This window comes from Nycticebus coucang, chromosome 4, assembly GCF_027406575.1.
Source record: "Nycticebus coucang isolate mNycCou1 chromosome 4, mNycCou1.pri, whole genome shotgun sequence".
Taxonomy (NCBI): domain Eukaryota; kingdom Metazoa; phylum Chordata; class Mammalia; order Primates; family Lorisidae; genus Nycticebus; species Nycticebus coucang.
This window is the reverse complement of record NC_069783.1, coordinates 8,016,797-8,031,345: the sequence shown is the minus strand read 5'-3', so window position 1 is coordinate 8,031,345 and position 14,549 is coordinate 8,016,797. Positions and strand designations below refer to the sequence as shown.

Here is a 14,549-nt window from a genome sequence, read left to right as displayed (position 1 = left end):
ACACTTACATGTCCATTGGCCAGTGGGATTTTTTCCATAAGATCTACACCGTCAGCATAGGCTTGGAGTAATCCAAAAATATCTCTCGTCTTAACAGCTTCGCAAAGGCTGTAGAGCTTCGCTGCGTTATCCGTGTGCTTCTTCCTTGCATATCTCCTCTCGATGTACTTAGCCACGATGTAGTCCTTTCTTGCGTGCCTGAAACCAGATTAACCACCTTGTAACCCACTAAGGGCCTCTAATGTGCCTCCTGTAACACTCCAACAAACCCTGCCTGACCTTACACGTGGGCAGCACTGGACCAACTCTGAGAAGCACCCCAAGTCCACTGGTTTCCAAGTCCTCTCACACAGGGGTCCTGGGCCCGCCCCCGTACTGGGGAGGAGCTGGCTGGGGGACACGTCCTGCATCCTCACAGCCCACCGGTGTCTCTACCATCTCCCTGCCCACCCTGAAACCCCCTATACACGTCTCTTACCCAGTCCCTCTTGCCTGTAATCCACATTCCTCCAGGAGACTCCTCGCTGTCTCCTCCAACATAGCAAGGCCTCTGCCTTTACCTCTGTCCCACTGTGCCCACAACCCAGGTTTGCAGCCTATCCACCCCACAAGACCCTTGGGGGCATGAACATGCTTCTCTTTTGCAGGCACCATGCCTGCCGTAAAAGGCACTCTGTAGGTGTTGGATAAACCAGCACAAATGTCAGTTCTCTCCGTGTTCTCTGTTCTGGCCTGTAAGCAGCAGCCTGCTCAGACTCTACCCTCTCCAAGGAGCCTGGGGGCAGCAACACCAGGAAACCAAGGAAGCCCAGGTTCAAATCCACCCCCACAATAGACTGATGATTTGAACGTGAACAAGCACATCCTTGTAGGCCTCAAGTTCTTTTATGTGTGATAATGCACACTAGTAGTCCCCACAGTGGAACTCTGAGACATGTGAGTTAACACACCTGCACAGCACACAGTAGGTCCTAGCACCTGGCAGAGTGCTGATGAGCCTAAGAGAGGGAGGGCAAGAGAAAGGCAGCTCCCTGGGCGAGAGGATGCCAAGTGTTTTACAGCCCCAATTACTCCAAGGGGTTCAACAAACAGCAGCAGTGACAGACAACACAAACTAGAGACACAGCAAGTGCTAAAGCACCAATGAGAACCAGGCCAGAGAGCCGAGGAACAACCGCACACCATCAGCCACCATCAGCCGAGGAACGGCCACGCCACATGTGGTCTATCCACAGGATGGAGTAGTACGTGGCAGTGAAAAGGAAGGCCATTTCAGTGGTACAGTAAGGATGGACTGGAGAACGCTGTGCCAAGAGAAAGGAGGGCCACACATGCACGATCCACTGACGGGAAATGGAAATGTGCCCAACACGACACAGCTGCCGGGCCGGGGAGTATAGGGAGTCAGCAGCTGAGAGTCAGTAGGTGTGAAGCTACTTCTGGGGGTGAAAAAAGTCTGAAACCGACCATGCTAAAGATGTCCAGCTCTGAGAACATACAAAAAGCCACTGTAAACTTTAAATGGGTGAATTGTATTTCAGTAAAGCTGCTAAAAAAGAAACATCAGGAAAAACCAAATTCTGCTGACAATATTTTACCCAGTAAATCTACCAAAGACACAGGGCGCAAAGCCTGAGAGAATCTTCTCCCTTTGGTTTCTCTTTGCCCATTCTTTCCGGAAGGTATAAGATACACTGGCATTTCAGGTTGGGCAGGAAGGCAAACTGAAAGGGAGAGCCCACGTCGCCTGCAAGCTGACTGTCTGCTTCTTAGGGGGTCCTGCATTGTGATGAGCCCGGGACACCACTGCCCGTCAGGGTGACGCTGCTCAGCCTCCTTGGCTATCAGGTAGCATCACAACACCTACTTTGGGGCTGTTGTGGGACTGACAAATGCCACACCAGCCTCTGAGCACAGCGTTGTAGAAGAGCGGCTGTGATTACTGTAACACCTGGTGCTGGATAAACAGGCTGGGGGGTGAGGGGCAAAGGCTACAGTTAGCTCTTCTCAGCTCAGGCCCTGCTCTCAGCCACCAAGTACACCAGGGCTCAGGAGGGGGCAAGTTAATTCTAGGCTCCCAGGGGTGTGTGGTGGTCCAGCCACTACTGACATCCTCCCCGACAGACCCTGTTAACCACACACTCTCCTTATGGGCTCCACAGCAGAGGGATGGGAGGGGCAGAAGTCCTTCCCTGGCTTCCTATCAAATGTCTGGAGTATGGGCTTCAGACCATGCTGTTTATAAAACACAAGCTCCCCGGTGCCCGAGAACCAGAATCTGGGGGTAGGGCTGAGTTAACCTGGCAGTCTCAACTCTCACTGAAGGTCATCAACAACCGCCAAGTGACATTGAATCTTGAGAGGGCCAGAAGCCGGCAGGAGCACAGCAGTTTTCCTGTCTATGCCCCCGGCCCCCGCTGCTGACAGGCTGTGAGCACGCCTAACCGGCAGGAGCACGGACGGCACTTACACTAGCCTATGTCCCCCGCCCCCGCTGCTGACAGGCTGTGAGCACGCCTAACCGGCAGGAGCACGGACGGCACTTACACTAGCCTATGTCCCCCGCCCCCGCTGCTGACAGGCTGTGAGCACGCCTAACCGGCAGGAGCACGGACAGCACTTACACTAGCCTATGCCCCCCGCCCCCGCTGCCCACGGGCTGTGAGCACGCCTAACCGGCAGGCCGGACGGCACTTACACTAGTCTATGCCCCCCGCCCCCGCTGCCCACGGGCTGTGAGCACGCCTAACCGGCAGGAGCACAGCAATTACCCTAGTCTATGCCCCCCGCCCCCGCTGCCCACGGGCTGTGAGCACGCCTAACCGGCAGGAGCACAGCAATTACCCTAGTCTATGCCCCCCGCCCCCGCTGCCCACGGGCTGTGAGCACGCCTAACCGGCAGGAGCACACACGGCACTTACCCTAGTCTATGCCCCCCGCCCCCGCTGCCCACGGGCTGTGAGCACGCCTAACCGGCAGGAGCACGGACGGCACTTACACTAGTCTATGCCCCCCGCCCCCGCTGCCCACGGGCTGTGAGCACGCCTAACCGGCAGGAGCACGCACGGCACTTACCCTAGTCTATGCCCCCCGCCCCCGCTGCCCACGGGCTGTGAGCACGCCTAACGGGCAGGAGCACGCACGGCACTTACCCTAGTCTATGCCCCCCGCCCCCGCTGCCCACGGGCTGTGAGCACGCCTAACGGGCAGGAGCACGGACGGCACTTACCCTAGTCTATGCCCCCCGCCCCCGCTGCCCACGGGCTGTGAGCACGCCTAACCGGCAGGAGCACGGACGGCACTTACCCTAGTCTATGCCCCCCGCCCCCGCTGCCCACGGGCTGTGAGCACGCCTAACCGGCAGGAGCACGGACGGCACTTACCCTAGTCTATGCCCCCCGCCCCCGCTGCCCACGGGCTGTGAGCACGCCTAACCGGCAGGAGCACGGACGGCACTTACCCTAGTCTATGCCCCCCGCCCCCGCTGCCCACGGGCTGTGAGCACGCCTAACCGGCAGGAGCACGCACGTCACTTACACTAGTCTATGCCCCCCCGCCCCCGCTGCCCACGGGCTGTGAGCACGCCTAACCGGCAGGAGCACGCACGTCACTTACACTAGTCTATGCCCCCCCGCCCCCGCTGCCCACGGGCTGTGAGCACGCCTAACCGGCAGGAGCACACACCTAACCGCTCCCTTTGTGTTGGTGTCCCTCACAGTTCTCCAACCTCCCACCTCCTACCCAGCCTACTCCATGGCAAGTGCGTGTGGCTGTGGCTGCAGTGGGGACTTTTCTGAACCTGCCCCAAGTCTAGACTGGACCACCTGTCCTTCTGAAGGGGTGCCTGAGCCCCTGGGAACAGAACTGTAGACAGACAGTGGATCTTGCCTACCTTGGGGTCCCTGAAGACAGGCTAGCCTAGGATGACGACAGGCCATCACCCATGTCACCCAGATGGAACCAAGTGGGCAGGAATCTCCTCCCAGCGTTTGCCAGGCCTCCTAACTACTGCTGTTGGACGCGTGTTGCTCCTGGACAAGCAAGTGACACCAGCTGAGGAAAACGTGTTCCAGAGCCCTGGCTCCATTGGAGCAGGCGATGCATTTCACAGCCCAGGAAGAGCTTCCAGGTGCCTGGTGAACCCGCACTGCTCAGCACACTCAGCCTCCTGCTCCAGCCCCAGTGCTCACCCTACAGGGCTCAGCTTACAGTTGGACAGTGGCCTTCTCAGTGCATGGACCCTGCTGACACACACAGCACATCCAGCCTGTGGGGCTGGATGACTTCTGTGTGTCTTACCTCATAACACTGTCATGGGCTTTTATTTTCACCTTGCAAGGTGAGTACAGTCCTGTTCAATGTCATTTTGTTGCAACTCTGATGACACATCCAGGACCACTGTCTCCTGTGCCTACACAGGATTTCCCCTGGCACCATGGTTTCCTCTAGTGTCTCAAAGCCGCATTGCATGTGAGGTAAAACGGTGTGTCTACATGGTCCCAGTGTGAGCGCACTCTGTGCTGGGACAGAGTCCTGTCCAAGGATGGTACCTGCCTTGCACCCTGAGCTTCTGAGAGAGGCTCTGAGGATCCGAGGCCCTGAACTGAATGAAGTAAGTGGGTAAGTAATTCTCTTACTAATTTTTATCCATCTTTTTCAAATGATGAATATCAGGAGTGTTTGGGTCTTTACTTAGAAGTTAGGTGATGCTTTTGTTACCAGAACTGTGCTGTAACAACTCTTGCTTACATCAAATACGGTTTCCTCATAAGTCGTTTCACTTACAGTTAACGTTTCCAAGAAGTTATCAAGGGCGTTAAGTGAGGGATTACTGTACACCGAGATCCACAGAAGCAAAATGAGATCTGTTTCTTGAGCAGCTTCTGGGGCAGACTTGTCTAATGTGTGTGGTTCTCCCCTCTGGGCCTCCCTAGCGGGTGATATGACACTCAAGGAACTGTGTGATTCCCAGTGTGGGTGGCAACCTGCTGCGCTAGGCAGCCTAGTTAATGAACTAAACAAACGTCTTTTGTGACAGGCAATTGGAAACGAACAGCTGTCAAGTTTCACGCACTTTCAGTACCACTGTGGGGCAGTCGTTACTGCAACCCCTGTAGGAAGGGGACAGAGATAAATGAGCTGAATTCCCCGTAATTATTTTTTAATATATTATTCACCTACCCAGGGCTCTGAGGCCCCTGAAGTTTGTTCCTCCACAAACACCAGCATGGGGCTGTTCAAACTCCACACGAGGTTCCCTGGTTTTGGGAAGGTTTGCTCTGACAATGCAATGCCCTGCCTTTTTGTTTTTTTCCTTAAGACAGCCTTTTGGAGAAAAGCAATGCATTTAAAGTAACAACATATTCAGTATACAGAAGAGGGCTTTCCTATGCTTCTAAAGGACGGAGTTCTGAGTGCTCCTGGACCACAAAGAGAAAAAGACTGGCCTCTGTGAGCAGATACGCATCCGCCCTTTCCCTGCCCAGTTACGTTCCCTCAATACCCCAAAACCTGGGTGATTTACACCTGGGGATTTACAGGCCACTAGACAGTGTCTTTCATTTCCCCTTCATCAGATTGATTAGCAGATTATGTGCTGTTCTGAGATAAAGCTAGAAACAATACATTCCTTTTCATCTGGAAGTAAAGTATTAGCTTATGTAAGTAGGCACAGAGCTGTGAGACTATTTCTCCGACTTGTCAATTCATTAAACAGTCATTGAGCCACCACAAGCAATGTATTGCAGTAGGAAAACGAGTAAGACACAATTCATCACAAAACTATATGTAAATACCCAGGTACACTATGAAGTAGAATGGAGCCTTTTAGAATAGAGTCCCATGCTACAGGAGCACAGAGAGCCAAGCAATTTATTTCAATTGCTGAGACCATCACACTGGCCACCCACCCTAATTCTGAAAAGAAGAAAGGGACTGGGAACATAAACTTCCTTTCCATGGTGCCGAAGTTGGGAAGGAGGACCTCAATGCAAACAAAACATTTCTATTAAACGGTTCCAAATAGTCTTTTAATTAATTACCTTTCTTTTTTTTGAGACAGAGTCTCACTATGTTGCCCTCAGTACAGTGCCGTGGCATCACAGCTCACAGCAACCTCAAACTCTTGGGCTTAAGCAATTCTCTTGCCTCAGCCTCCCAAGTAACTGGGACTAAGGGCGCCTGCCACAACGCCCAGCTATCTTTTTGTTGTTGTTGCCATTGTTTTTTTTTTTAGATGGCCCAGGTTGGATTTGAACCCACCAGCCTTGGTATATGTGGCCAGTGCCCTACCCACTGAGCTACAGGTGCCGCTCAAATTAGTTACTTTAGAGATAGGGTCTCACACTGCTGCCCAGTCTGGAGTCCAGTGGCATAATAACAGCTCACTGCATGCAGTCTCAAACTCCTGAGCTCAAGAGATCCTTCTACCTACAAATCTGTAAGAGCTGGAAGCACAGGTACATGTCACCACATCCATCTAACTCTTACAATTATTGTAGAGACAAGGTCTCTCTATGATATCCAGGCTGGTCTCAAACTTCTGGCCTGAAGAGATCTTCCCATCTCAGCTTCCCAAAGTGCTGAGATTACAGGTGTGAGCCATGTTTAGTCTTTTGAGACAGGGTCTCACTATATTGCTCAGATTTGGCCTCCAGCTCCTGGTCTTGAGATCCTCCTGCCTCTACCTCCTGGGAGTATTCAATTTTTAGAATCATCTAGCCCCGGAATAAACTAATGCTCTGCTTTTATAAGGTACTTGGACGAAATTACTTATCATACACTTTGTGTAAAATCGACCAATATTACAGCATTTCAGGGGACAGGAGCCTTCAATAAGCTCAAATGCACCTGCGCAGCAGTAACTGAACTTGCCATCCTGGGCTGTGCCAGTTCCTTCTCTACACAGGTCCCTCGAGCTCTCCCAGGAAGAGTTTGTTCATCTCTGGGTAATTACCTAGAGAGGACCTCACATTTCAGGTGCGCAGAATCAGTGGAGGACACCTGTGTGGCCTCTATCACATGTGAGCAAGAGTCAGCTGGGCGCCAAGGTATCATGAAAACCAAGTGCCACATGTCTGACCTCATCACCTCCCATTTCATATTAGAGGAAATTGGGCCTCCAGCTCAGAGAAGGTAAATAACCTAATCCAGCCCCAGGACGCAGGTCGAGAAGGGGATATCTATGCCCCTATTGCCTCTCAGGGTCTGAGTAAAAATACAGATTTGAAATTTAGACCCTCATCAGAAAAGGCTAACTTTGTAAGCCTCGTGCCTGGTATCCAAAACCACACATTATCCAATCTCGAAGAAATGCTACACCACAAACACTTGTTCCAGGATTCAAGCATAAACTCACTTTAATCCAACACCAACTAAAGGCTCACCTAAGACACCCGACACCTGACAGCCAGTAGCAGATGTGGCTCCTAGCCCTTCCTGGAGAAGTCTCAGCTCTCACTGCGTCAAGTCACATTATCTCAATGCAAAAGAACACTGGTCCTGCAGCCTAGGTTTCCCACAGACACGCTCCACAAAGTGGTTCCCAAAAATCAAAACTCTCCGCTTTGACAAAGGGCCCATAGACTACTGTCTATTTATAAAACCGTTCTTAATGACATTGTTCATTGTTACTCACTGACCTTTGGGAAAGCCTGTGCCATTAATCCTATTTCAAGCTTACTCCATGGAAAATATCATCTCTGGAAATGAATTTTCATACTGTCTCTTACCATGTGTTTTTCATTGATCCTGTCCTGACCGAGCACCTTGATATAGCCTCACCCTCGAACGCAGGCACTATGTCTTTTAACGAGCCTGGTGGCCGCTCGCTCCCCTTCCTTCCGTCTGACCTGTCTTGCTGTGCATCACAACTTAGCAGGTAAACCTCCTCCCTGGGGCCCTCCTGTTCAATCACACTGAACAGGCTGCAGTCTAAGGTGGGCAGGACATAAGCTGCCCAGACCCACCAGTCTTCCTGTCCATCTCTTCCTCAATGGTCAGTGTGATCTGGGTGACTTACACTTTATTTGATAAAAAACTTGCAAGAAAATCCCGTGTTGTAAGCTCTGCCTCAATGGGCCAGCTGGATGCAGGAGGAGGCGCGAACATTTCCCAGTCAAGTTTTGTATCAACAGAAAAACAAACATACACGAAACGTACTGAAGAAAACTCCACACTTGCAAGGATAACTGGCAAGAGGAATGATACATAATCACGTACCTATGACAACTAGCCTTCTCGGTGGCTCAGAATTTAAGCAGAAAATCAAGACGAGAAAGTGACTCAACAACACGAACAGCACAGGCAAAAAGTCCAAGGTGTTGCCCACAGCAGCGAGTGGGCCTCACCACGCCACCAGCATGGGCTAAACCTGCTTTCCTTTGGTCTTTCCCTAAAAAAACAGGCACAAATTTCTGTTTGATCACCCAAAAGACTAAAATGACCAAGAAAACCTAAATTAGGCTGGTTCATTCCCTAAGAAGCAACAATGGATGTAACCCATATTTGCCAGTCCCACCCCTCCTAGGGCTTGGGTAGAAGGCGGCAGACCTTTGTTCCGATAAGGAGAACACCGGTCCCATACTTACATGTCGCTCCCTGGATGGGGTTTGACGGAGCCCTCAGCTGGTAGGCAACACTCCATAATCTCATTAAAGCCTGCATTCCCAATGTTCTTGGCAAGCTGTAAAAATAAAAGTCTGTTTCAGAGTACTCAATTATTAATACATTCTACTGCTACATCTTACTCAGACAGCGCTGATGGTTTATTTAAGGGCCACTAAGAAATAGAGCAATCAAGTGGTTTGCCTTTAATGAAGATGGACAAAACCCAAAGCCCAAAGGTGCCCATAAAACGAAAGCTACAAAGCGGCACGCCTATTATGGAAGAGTGTTCTCATAAAATGCCCCAGACAGAGCTTAAGAAGAAAACAGGGAGAACAGTAACTTGGCTGTGTAGTCTCCATCCTCACCCTGCACCTCCCCAAACCTGGACTCCAGGTGGAACAGATCCATTTCATATGTCTCAATTCACCTGCATTTATGCCACCTCTGAGGTGGCTCTGGCCACTGGAAAGGGCACAGTGCTGGAAAGCCAAGACTCAGGCTCAAATCACGGTTCTATTACCACCAGGCCACCCACAGGCAAGTCCGTTTACCTGAGTGTCAAGAGTTTTCATCGATAAATAGGGTGACCCCTCCCGTGGGGCTATGATAAGGACAAATGGGACAATGTAGGTGAAAACACTCAGTAAACTGAAAATGTGGTGTTTCAGCTCCAAATACAAGGTCTTTACTCACCAGCCTATCTTTGACACGTTAAACAATAAATCAACATGCTCCAATTGAACGCTTACTGAACCCCAGTACTGTTCTTCATATACAGGTTGAGCATTTCTAACCTGAAAACCCCAATCTGTAACTTCTGAACACTGACATGATGCAGTGGGTGTTTCAGATTTTTGTCACCTCAAGTATAAAGTATCACATAATGCAAATATTACAAAAAATCATAAAGGTCTGAAATCTGAAACCCTCTTGGACCTAAGCATTTTAGTCAAGGAATGTTCAACCTGCAGCAGATGCAAAGATAAGTGTCATGGTTTATATTATGCTACTTTGACCATTTTTTCTTTTCTTTTTTTTTTGAGACAGAGCCTCAAGCTGTCACCCTGGGTAGAGTGTGGTGGCATCACAGCTCACAGCAACCTCAAACTCTTGGGCTTACGCGATTCTCTTGCCTCAGCCTCCCAAGTAGCTGGGACTACAGGCACCCACCAAAACGCCCAGATATTTTTTGGTTTTAGTTGTCATTTTTGTTTGACAGGCCCGGGCTGGAATGGAACCCGCCAGCTCTGGTGTATGTGGCTGGTGACTTAGCCACTTGAGCTACAGGCACCAAGCCTCTTTTCTTTTTATTTATTTATTTTTTTGAGACAGAGTCTCAAGCTGTCACCCTGGGTAGAGTGCCATGGCGTCATAGCTCACAGCAACCTCAAACTCTTGCCTCAGTTTTTCGTAGAGACAGGGTCTTGCTCTTGCTCAGGCTGGTCTTGAACTCGTGAACTCCACCCACCTTGGCCTCCCAGAGTGCTGGGATGACAGGCGTGAGCCACCAAGCCCAGCTATGACCACATTCTTTTGAATGAATGAATGAATGGATAAATGACTACTTTAGAATGAATGATGAGTAACTAGGATCTCTTCAAGTGCAGGGATTTGTTCAACTCATTCCTCAGCTCAGCACCTGGCACTCTACCTCAGTTTCTGGGTCACATCATAAATGTTTAATGCAATATAGCACCGGAAGGGACCCCAGAACCCAGCACTTTGAGAAGACAGCTATTTTAATTTCCACATTGAACATGATGTGTTAGAGAGCCAGTGACACTTCTGATATTTCTACTCTCACTTAATTACATAGACAAGAAGTCGAGGGAGACACTCCGGGTGATACTACAGTTGCCTAAATAGTCTGGTCTGTCTCCTGGGGGAACTTGGAAAGTAACATCAAACAGTGAGATGGGATAGTAAAGGTTGAGGAAGAAATTTCTTAAACAAGTAGGGTAGCTTAACGGCTGGATGATGAGATTACCTAATTTTAGCTGGATGATGAGATTACCTAATTTTATCTACTCCTTGAAAGGCGAACAAAGCCTTCCAGATGGCCCACAGAATCAAATGCTAACCAACCCCACCTCCTTGGGGCATCACCCTATGATGAGGAGGCACATCCAGGTGCCACACTGTGATCTTCCCAGGGACAAGCCACTTAAGGTGACAAGTACCCATGTACCATGCAGCTAATGCCCTGTAAGTTACCCTTTAGGACTAACCTCAGTCCTGGGGCCCAGGCTTACAGTCAGGCATACTCAAATGCCCCCATCTTATGACATGGGGACACTGTCCCCAGCCGAGCACAAGCTTTTCCTGAAAGTAAGTGACAGAAGAAGTCACAGTGGACCCCTCTGTGTGCCAGAGACCACTCTGGTGGCTCCTCATCTGTGCTAAGCAGATAGAGGTAGTGTGGGGTGGTAGGAAGAGAATTTCTCAGGAATCAGAAAACTGTTTCCCTTCTGCTTGGGCTTGGCTGGTTTACCAGGGGACAGCTGGTCCAGCGAGACACATCCCCACATCACACTGGTCCAACACTAGAGGAAAGTGATGCCTCACGGTTCTGCCAAGTTCTAGCTTATATTTCAGCCCACAGAGAAAACCTCTGGAACCACCATAAAAGCAAAGATTGTGCACACGGAGGGTGGAGGGTCATGTCAAGAAAATGTGGGCAGGTTTGGTGCCTGTAGCTCAGTGGCTAGGGAGCCAGCCACTTACACCGGAGCTGGCAGGTTCAAACCCAGCCTGGGCCTACCAAACAACAATGACAACTGCAACAAAAAAAATAGTTAGGCATTGGGGTTGGTACCTGTAGTCCCAGCTACTTAGGAGGTTGAGGCAAGAGAATCGCTTAAGCCCAGGAGTTTGAGGTTGCTGTGAGCTGTGACACCACGCACGGCACTCTACTGAGGGCAACATACTGAGACTCTGTCTCAAAAAAAAAATGTGGGCAGAAGCTGGGAGGTGGGGAGGAAGATGGGGTGTCAATCTAAGCCCTCATATCTCCTGCCTTTCTTTCTCTGTTCCCAGAAGGAATTTGAGGGCCACACTGAGGCAGAAATCCAGCCAGGCTGGATGTGGGAGGAGAGATGGGAGTGTTAAGAGCCACAGCATCTCAGGCAGCAAGGCGGCAGCCCAGCCCCTCACCCCACCAGCCACCTTGCAAATGTACCCTACATCCTTCGCCGGGGGGCGGGGGGATGAGACAACACCCCACTCTGCGGCTGTGCAGTCTAACAAGGAAGAGAAGAATTAATAAGACAGAGACACAGTGAGACGAGAGCCGGAAAAGAAGTTTAGACATGTTAGGTCCAGCTACGAGGCAGTCCCTTGGTCAGGAAGGCCTCTTTCCTCCACACTCACCATGAGTGGGAGTCAATCATGCATGGGCCAGTGTCCCTCCCTGAGGGCAGCACCTGAGACAGGGACATGGAATCACAGACTTTGTACGCTCTCAGCACCTACCTGGGCAGGGCCCACTGAATCACTAAGAGACGTATACTGTACCTAGAAATAGGGTGGGGGGAACCTCCTGTGCCCTTTTCCATGCTGCTACAGGGAGGGATGTCACTACTGTGACTTTATTCCCCCTTCCCTAGTCTCTCACCCCAAAAGAGGAATGAGCACATGAGAGAAACTGAGCTCAGGAGGTATACTGGCTGGAGGTAGCTGCCCTTAGCCTCCCTCCCACAGCCGACAGCCCCATGGTCAGCTCCTCCACACTGGCTTCCTCAGGGAGGAGCAACATGTTGCCTGGTCTAGGGTGCTCAGCAGGCCAGCACACTGTCACCCCCCTTGAGAACCATGGCAACCAACCCACCACCACCATGTATACAATTTGGATCTCTGCTTATTTAACAAACCCGCCTCTTAACTGGTTCCAAGTATGTGTAGGGAGATGGGTTGCTAGTCATGGGGCTCCCCTGTTCCCAGAGGGTGAAAGACTCAGAAAGCACCTTCAATATACAGATGGATACAGGCCCAGGCAGGATAAGAGGCTTGGCCAAACCGCTGCCTCCAAAGTAGGGAGCACAAAAGAATCCTCTGGGGTGTAAGCAAGAAGTTTTCTCGCTGTTTTTATCTGAGCCTTTGGAACTTCTACTTTTGATAGGCTTGACAGAGTACACAATATACTAGTAAAGGTAGGTATCATTGTAAGTTTATATATGTATGTTTTGGTGCTCAATTCTTTTTGATGGAATTTGTGGTTAAAAAGAGTTCAGAGCCACAGTTTTTAAAATACCATAGAACACAGGCTCAGGAGTCCAACAGTCTGGACCACAGTCCCGGCTCAGCTGCCCTGGCCAGGTTTCTTAACCTCTCTGGCCTCATTCCTAAGTGCAGCTCCTGTGTAGGTTGCGAATGTGTGTGCAGAGCACCCGCAACACTCAACTGTATTCAGCAGACCAGATGGATAATCAATCTCTTTTTGCCTACAGCAATTGCTTTTAGCACCCTGGGTGGCTTAGGTGAAGGACAGTGAGGAGCTGTAAGAGCTTGGTCTCCGAGAGCCCCCTCTCTCCATGCTCCCCTCCAGCCCTGGCTGTGGGGTGACATGCTTTAATACGTGACAGCTTATGAGCAATCTCATGAGAACTGCGACAGGAGAAAGTCAAGAAACAGCTGAGTCAGGAAATATTTGCTACGGTAACATTCACTTCCACTTCGCAATATCAAGGTTTCCTTTATTAATTTCACTTATGATAGTGAAATGAAGCATATGATACTTGTACCCTACTATCAAGAACATTGTTTTGCTTCATGACCTAAAAAAAAACAATGCTGAAATCATTACCTTTTATGTTGAGGAAGAAATTTCTCTTTAAAACTGTTCACCAGAAGTTTTTCCAAAAGCAAGCTTGCTTTAAAATCTAAGTATATTTATTAAGCCAATGTGTGCTAAAATAGTAAAGAAGGCATCACCCCTCCCCCAAAGTAACCAACTTAATACTTCAATTTCTCAAGTTCCATTCCATTGAATAAAGAGTGACTCTAAAAAAAGGTAAACAGACAAAAAGATTATCATGAACCAGCCACCTTTGTGAACGTTGCAGGAATCCATTCAAGTAACATGGCAAACATGTTCTTTTAAACAAAAACAAATTAAAAAGGAAATGGTGAAACACACACAGTGTATTATCCAGTGAGAGTGCTTGCAAATCTAAGGCCATCAAATAATATACAGAACTAAGCAAAAGACTCTCATCTTGAGGAATACGGTGAAGCCATATGGAAGGACTGGAGTGACATTTACAGGGTGAGCATGTGTCTATTTAAGGACAGAGAGTCACCAGAAAATGAAAACAAAGTCAAACAGGATCCAGCTCACATACCTGCTGTCTCTTTCAGGCTGTTAAAAACCCTTTTCTCACAGGCACCAAAAGCAAAAATAGACACATGGGAGTGCATCAAAGTAAAAAGCTCCTGCAGATCAAAGAAAATCAACAGACATAACCTATGTAATGGGAGACAGTATTTGCAAACACGTATTTTTTTTTTTTTTTAAAACATGTATTTCTGATAAGGGATTAACATCCAAAATATGTAAGGAACTCAAACAACTTAAAGCAAGAAAACAACCTAATTTAAAAATGGGCTAAGAACCTGAACATACATCTCTCAAAAGAAGACATACAAATGCCCAACAGGTATATAGAAAAATGCTCAGCATAATTATTAGGGAAATGCAAATTCAATTAAAATTAAAAACCTCAGTGAGGGCACCGTGCTCCTGCACAGCTTGGCTGCTCATGGTGTGCTATAAACCTTCTCTCCCCAACAGAGGTCCCCAAGTAAAAAACAGAGCTCTTTAGAAGAGACGCATTTAGAAGACACCACTAGATTCTGTCCAAAGTAGAAAAAGGAAGTGGACAAACATCTTTCAGGGATCAAAAATCCCAGGCAAGAGCAGAAAGGGGGCTTTCACAGCTCCTTCC

At 49.3% G+C, this 14,549-nt stretch overlaps 2 protein-coding genes across 7 annotated transcripts in view; one reads left to right on the top strand and one right to left on the bottom strand.

Moving 5' to 3' along the window:
- ITGB1BP1 (integrin subunit beta 1 binding protein 1) overlaps positions 1-14,549 on the top strand; it is a 250,104-nt gene that overhangs the window by 42,372 nt on the left and 193,183 nt on the right. The window lies entirely within an intron of this gene.
- Positions 1-14,549, bottom strand: part of ASAP2 (ArfGAP with SH3 domain, ankyrin repeat and PH domain 2) — a 193,073-nt gene that overhangs the window by 24,512 nt on the left and 154,012 nt on the right. For all 5 annotated transcript variants that reach the window (XM_053587850.1, XM_053587846.1, XM_053587847.1 and 2 more), the window contains exons 16-17: positions 8,589-8,683; positions 9-198 (exon numbers count right to left, since the gene is read on the bottom strand). In XM_053587850.1, coding sequence (XP_053443825.1) covers positions 9-198; positions 8,589-8,683 — 285 coding nt within the window. The remainder of the gene's footprint in view (positions 1-8; positions 199-8,588; positions 8,684-14,549) is intronic.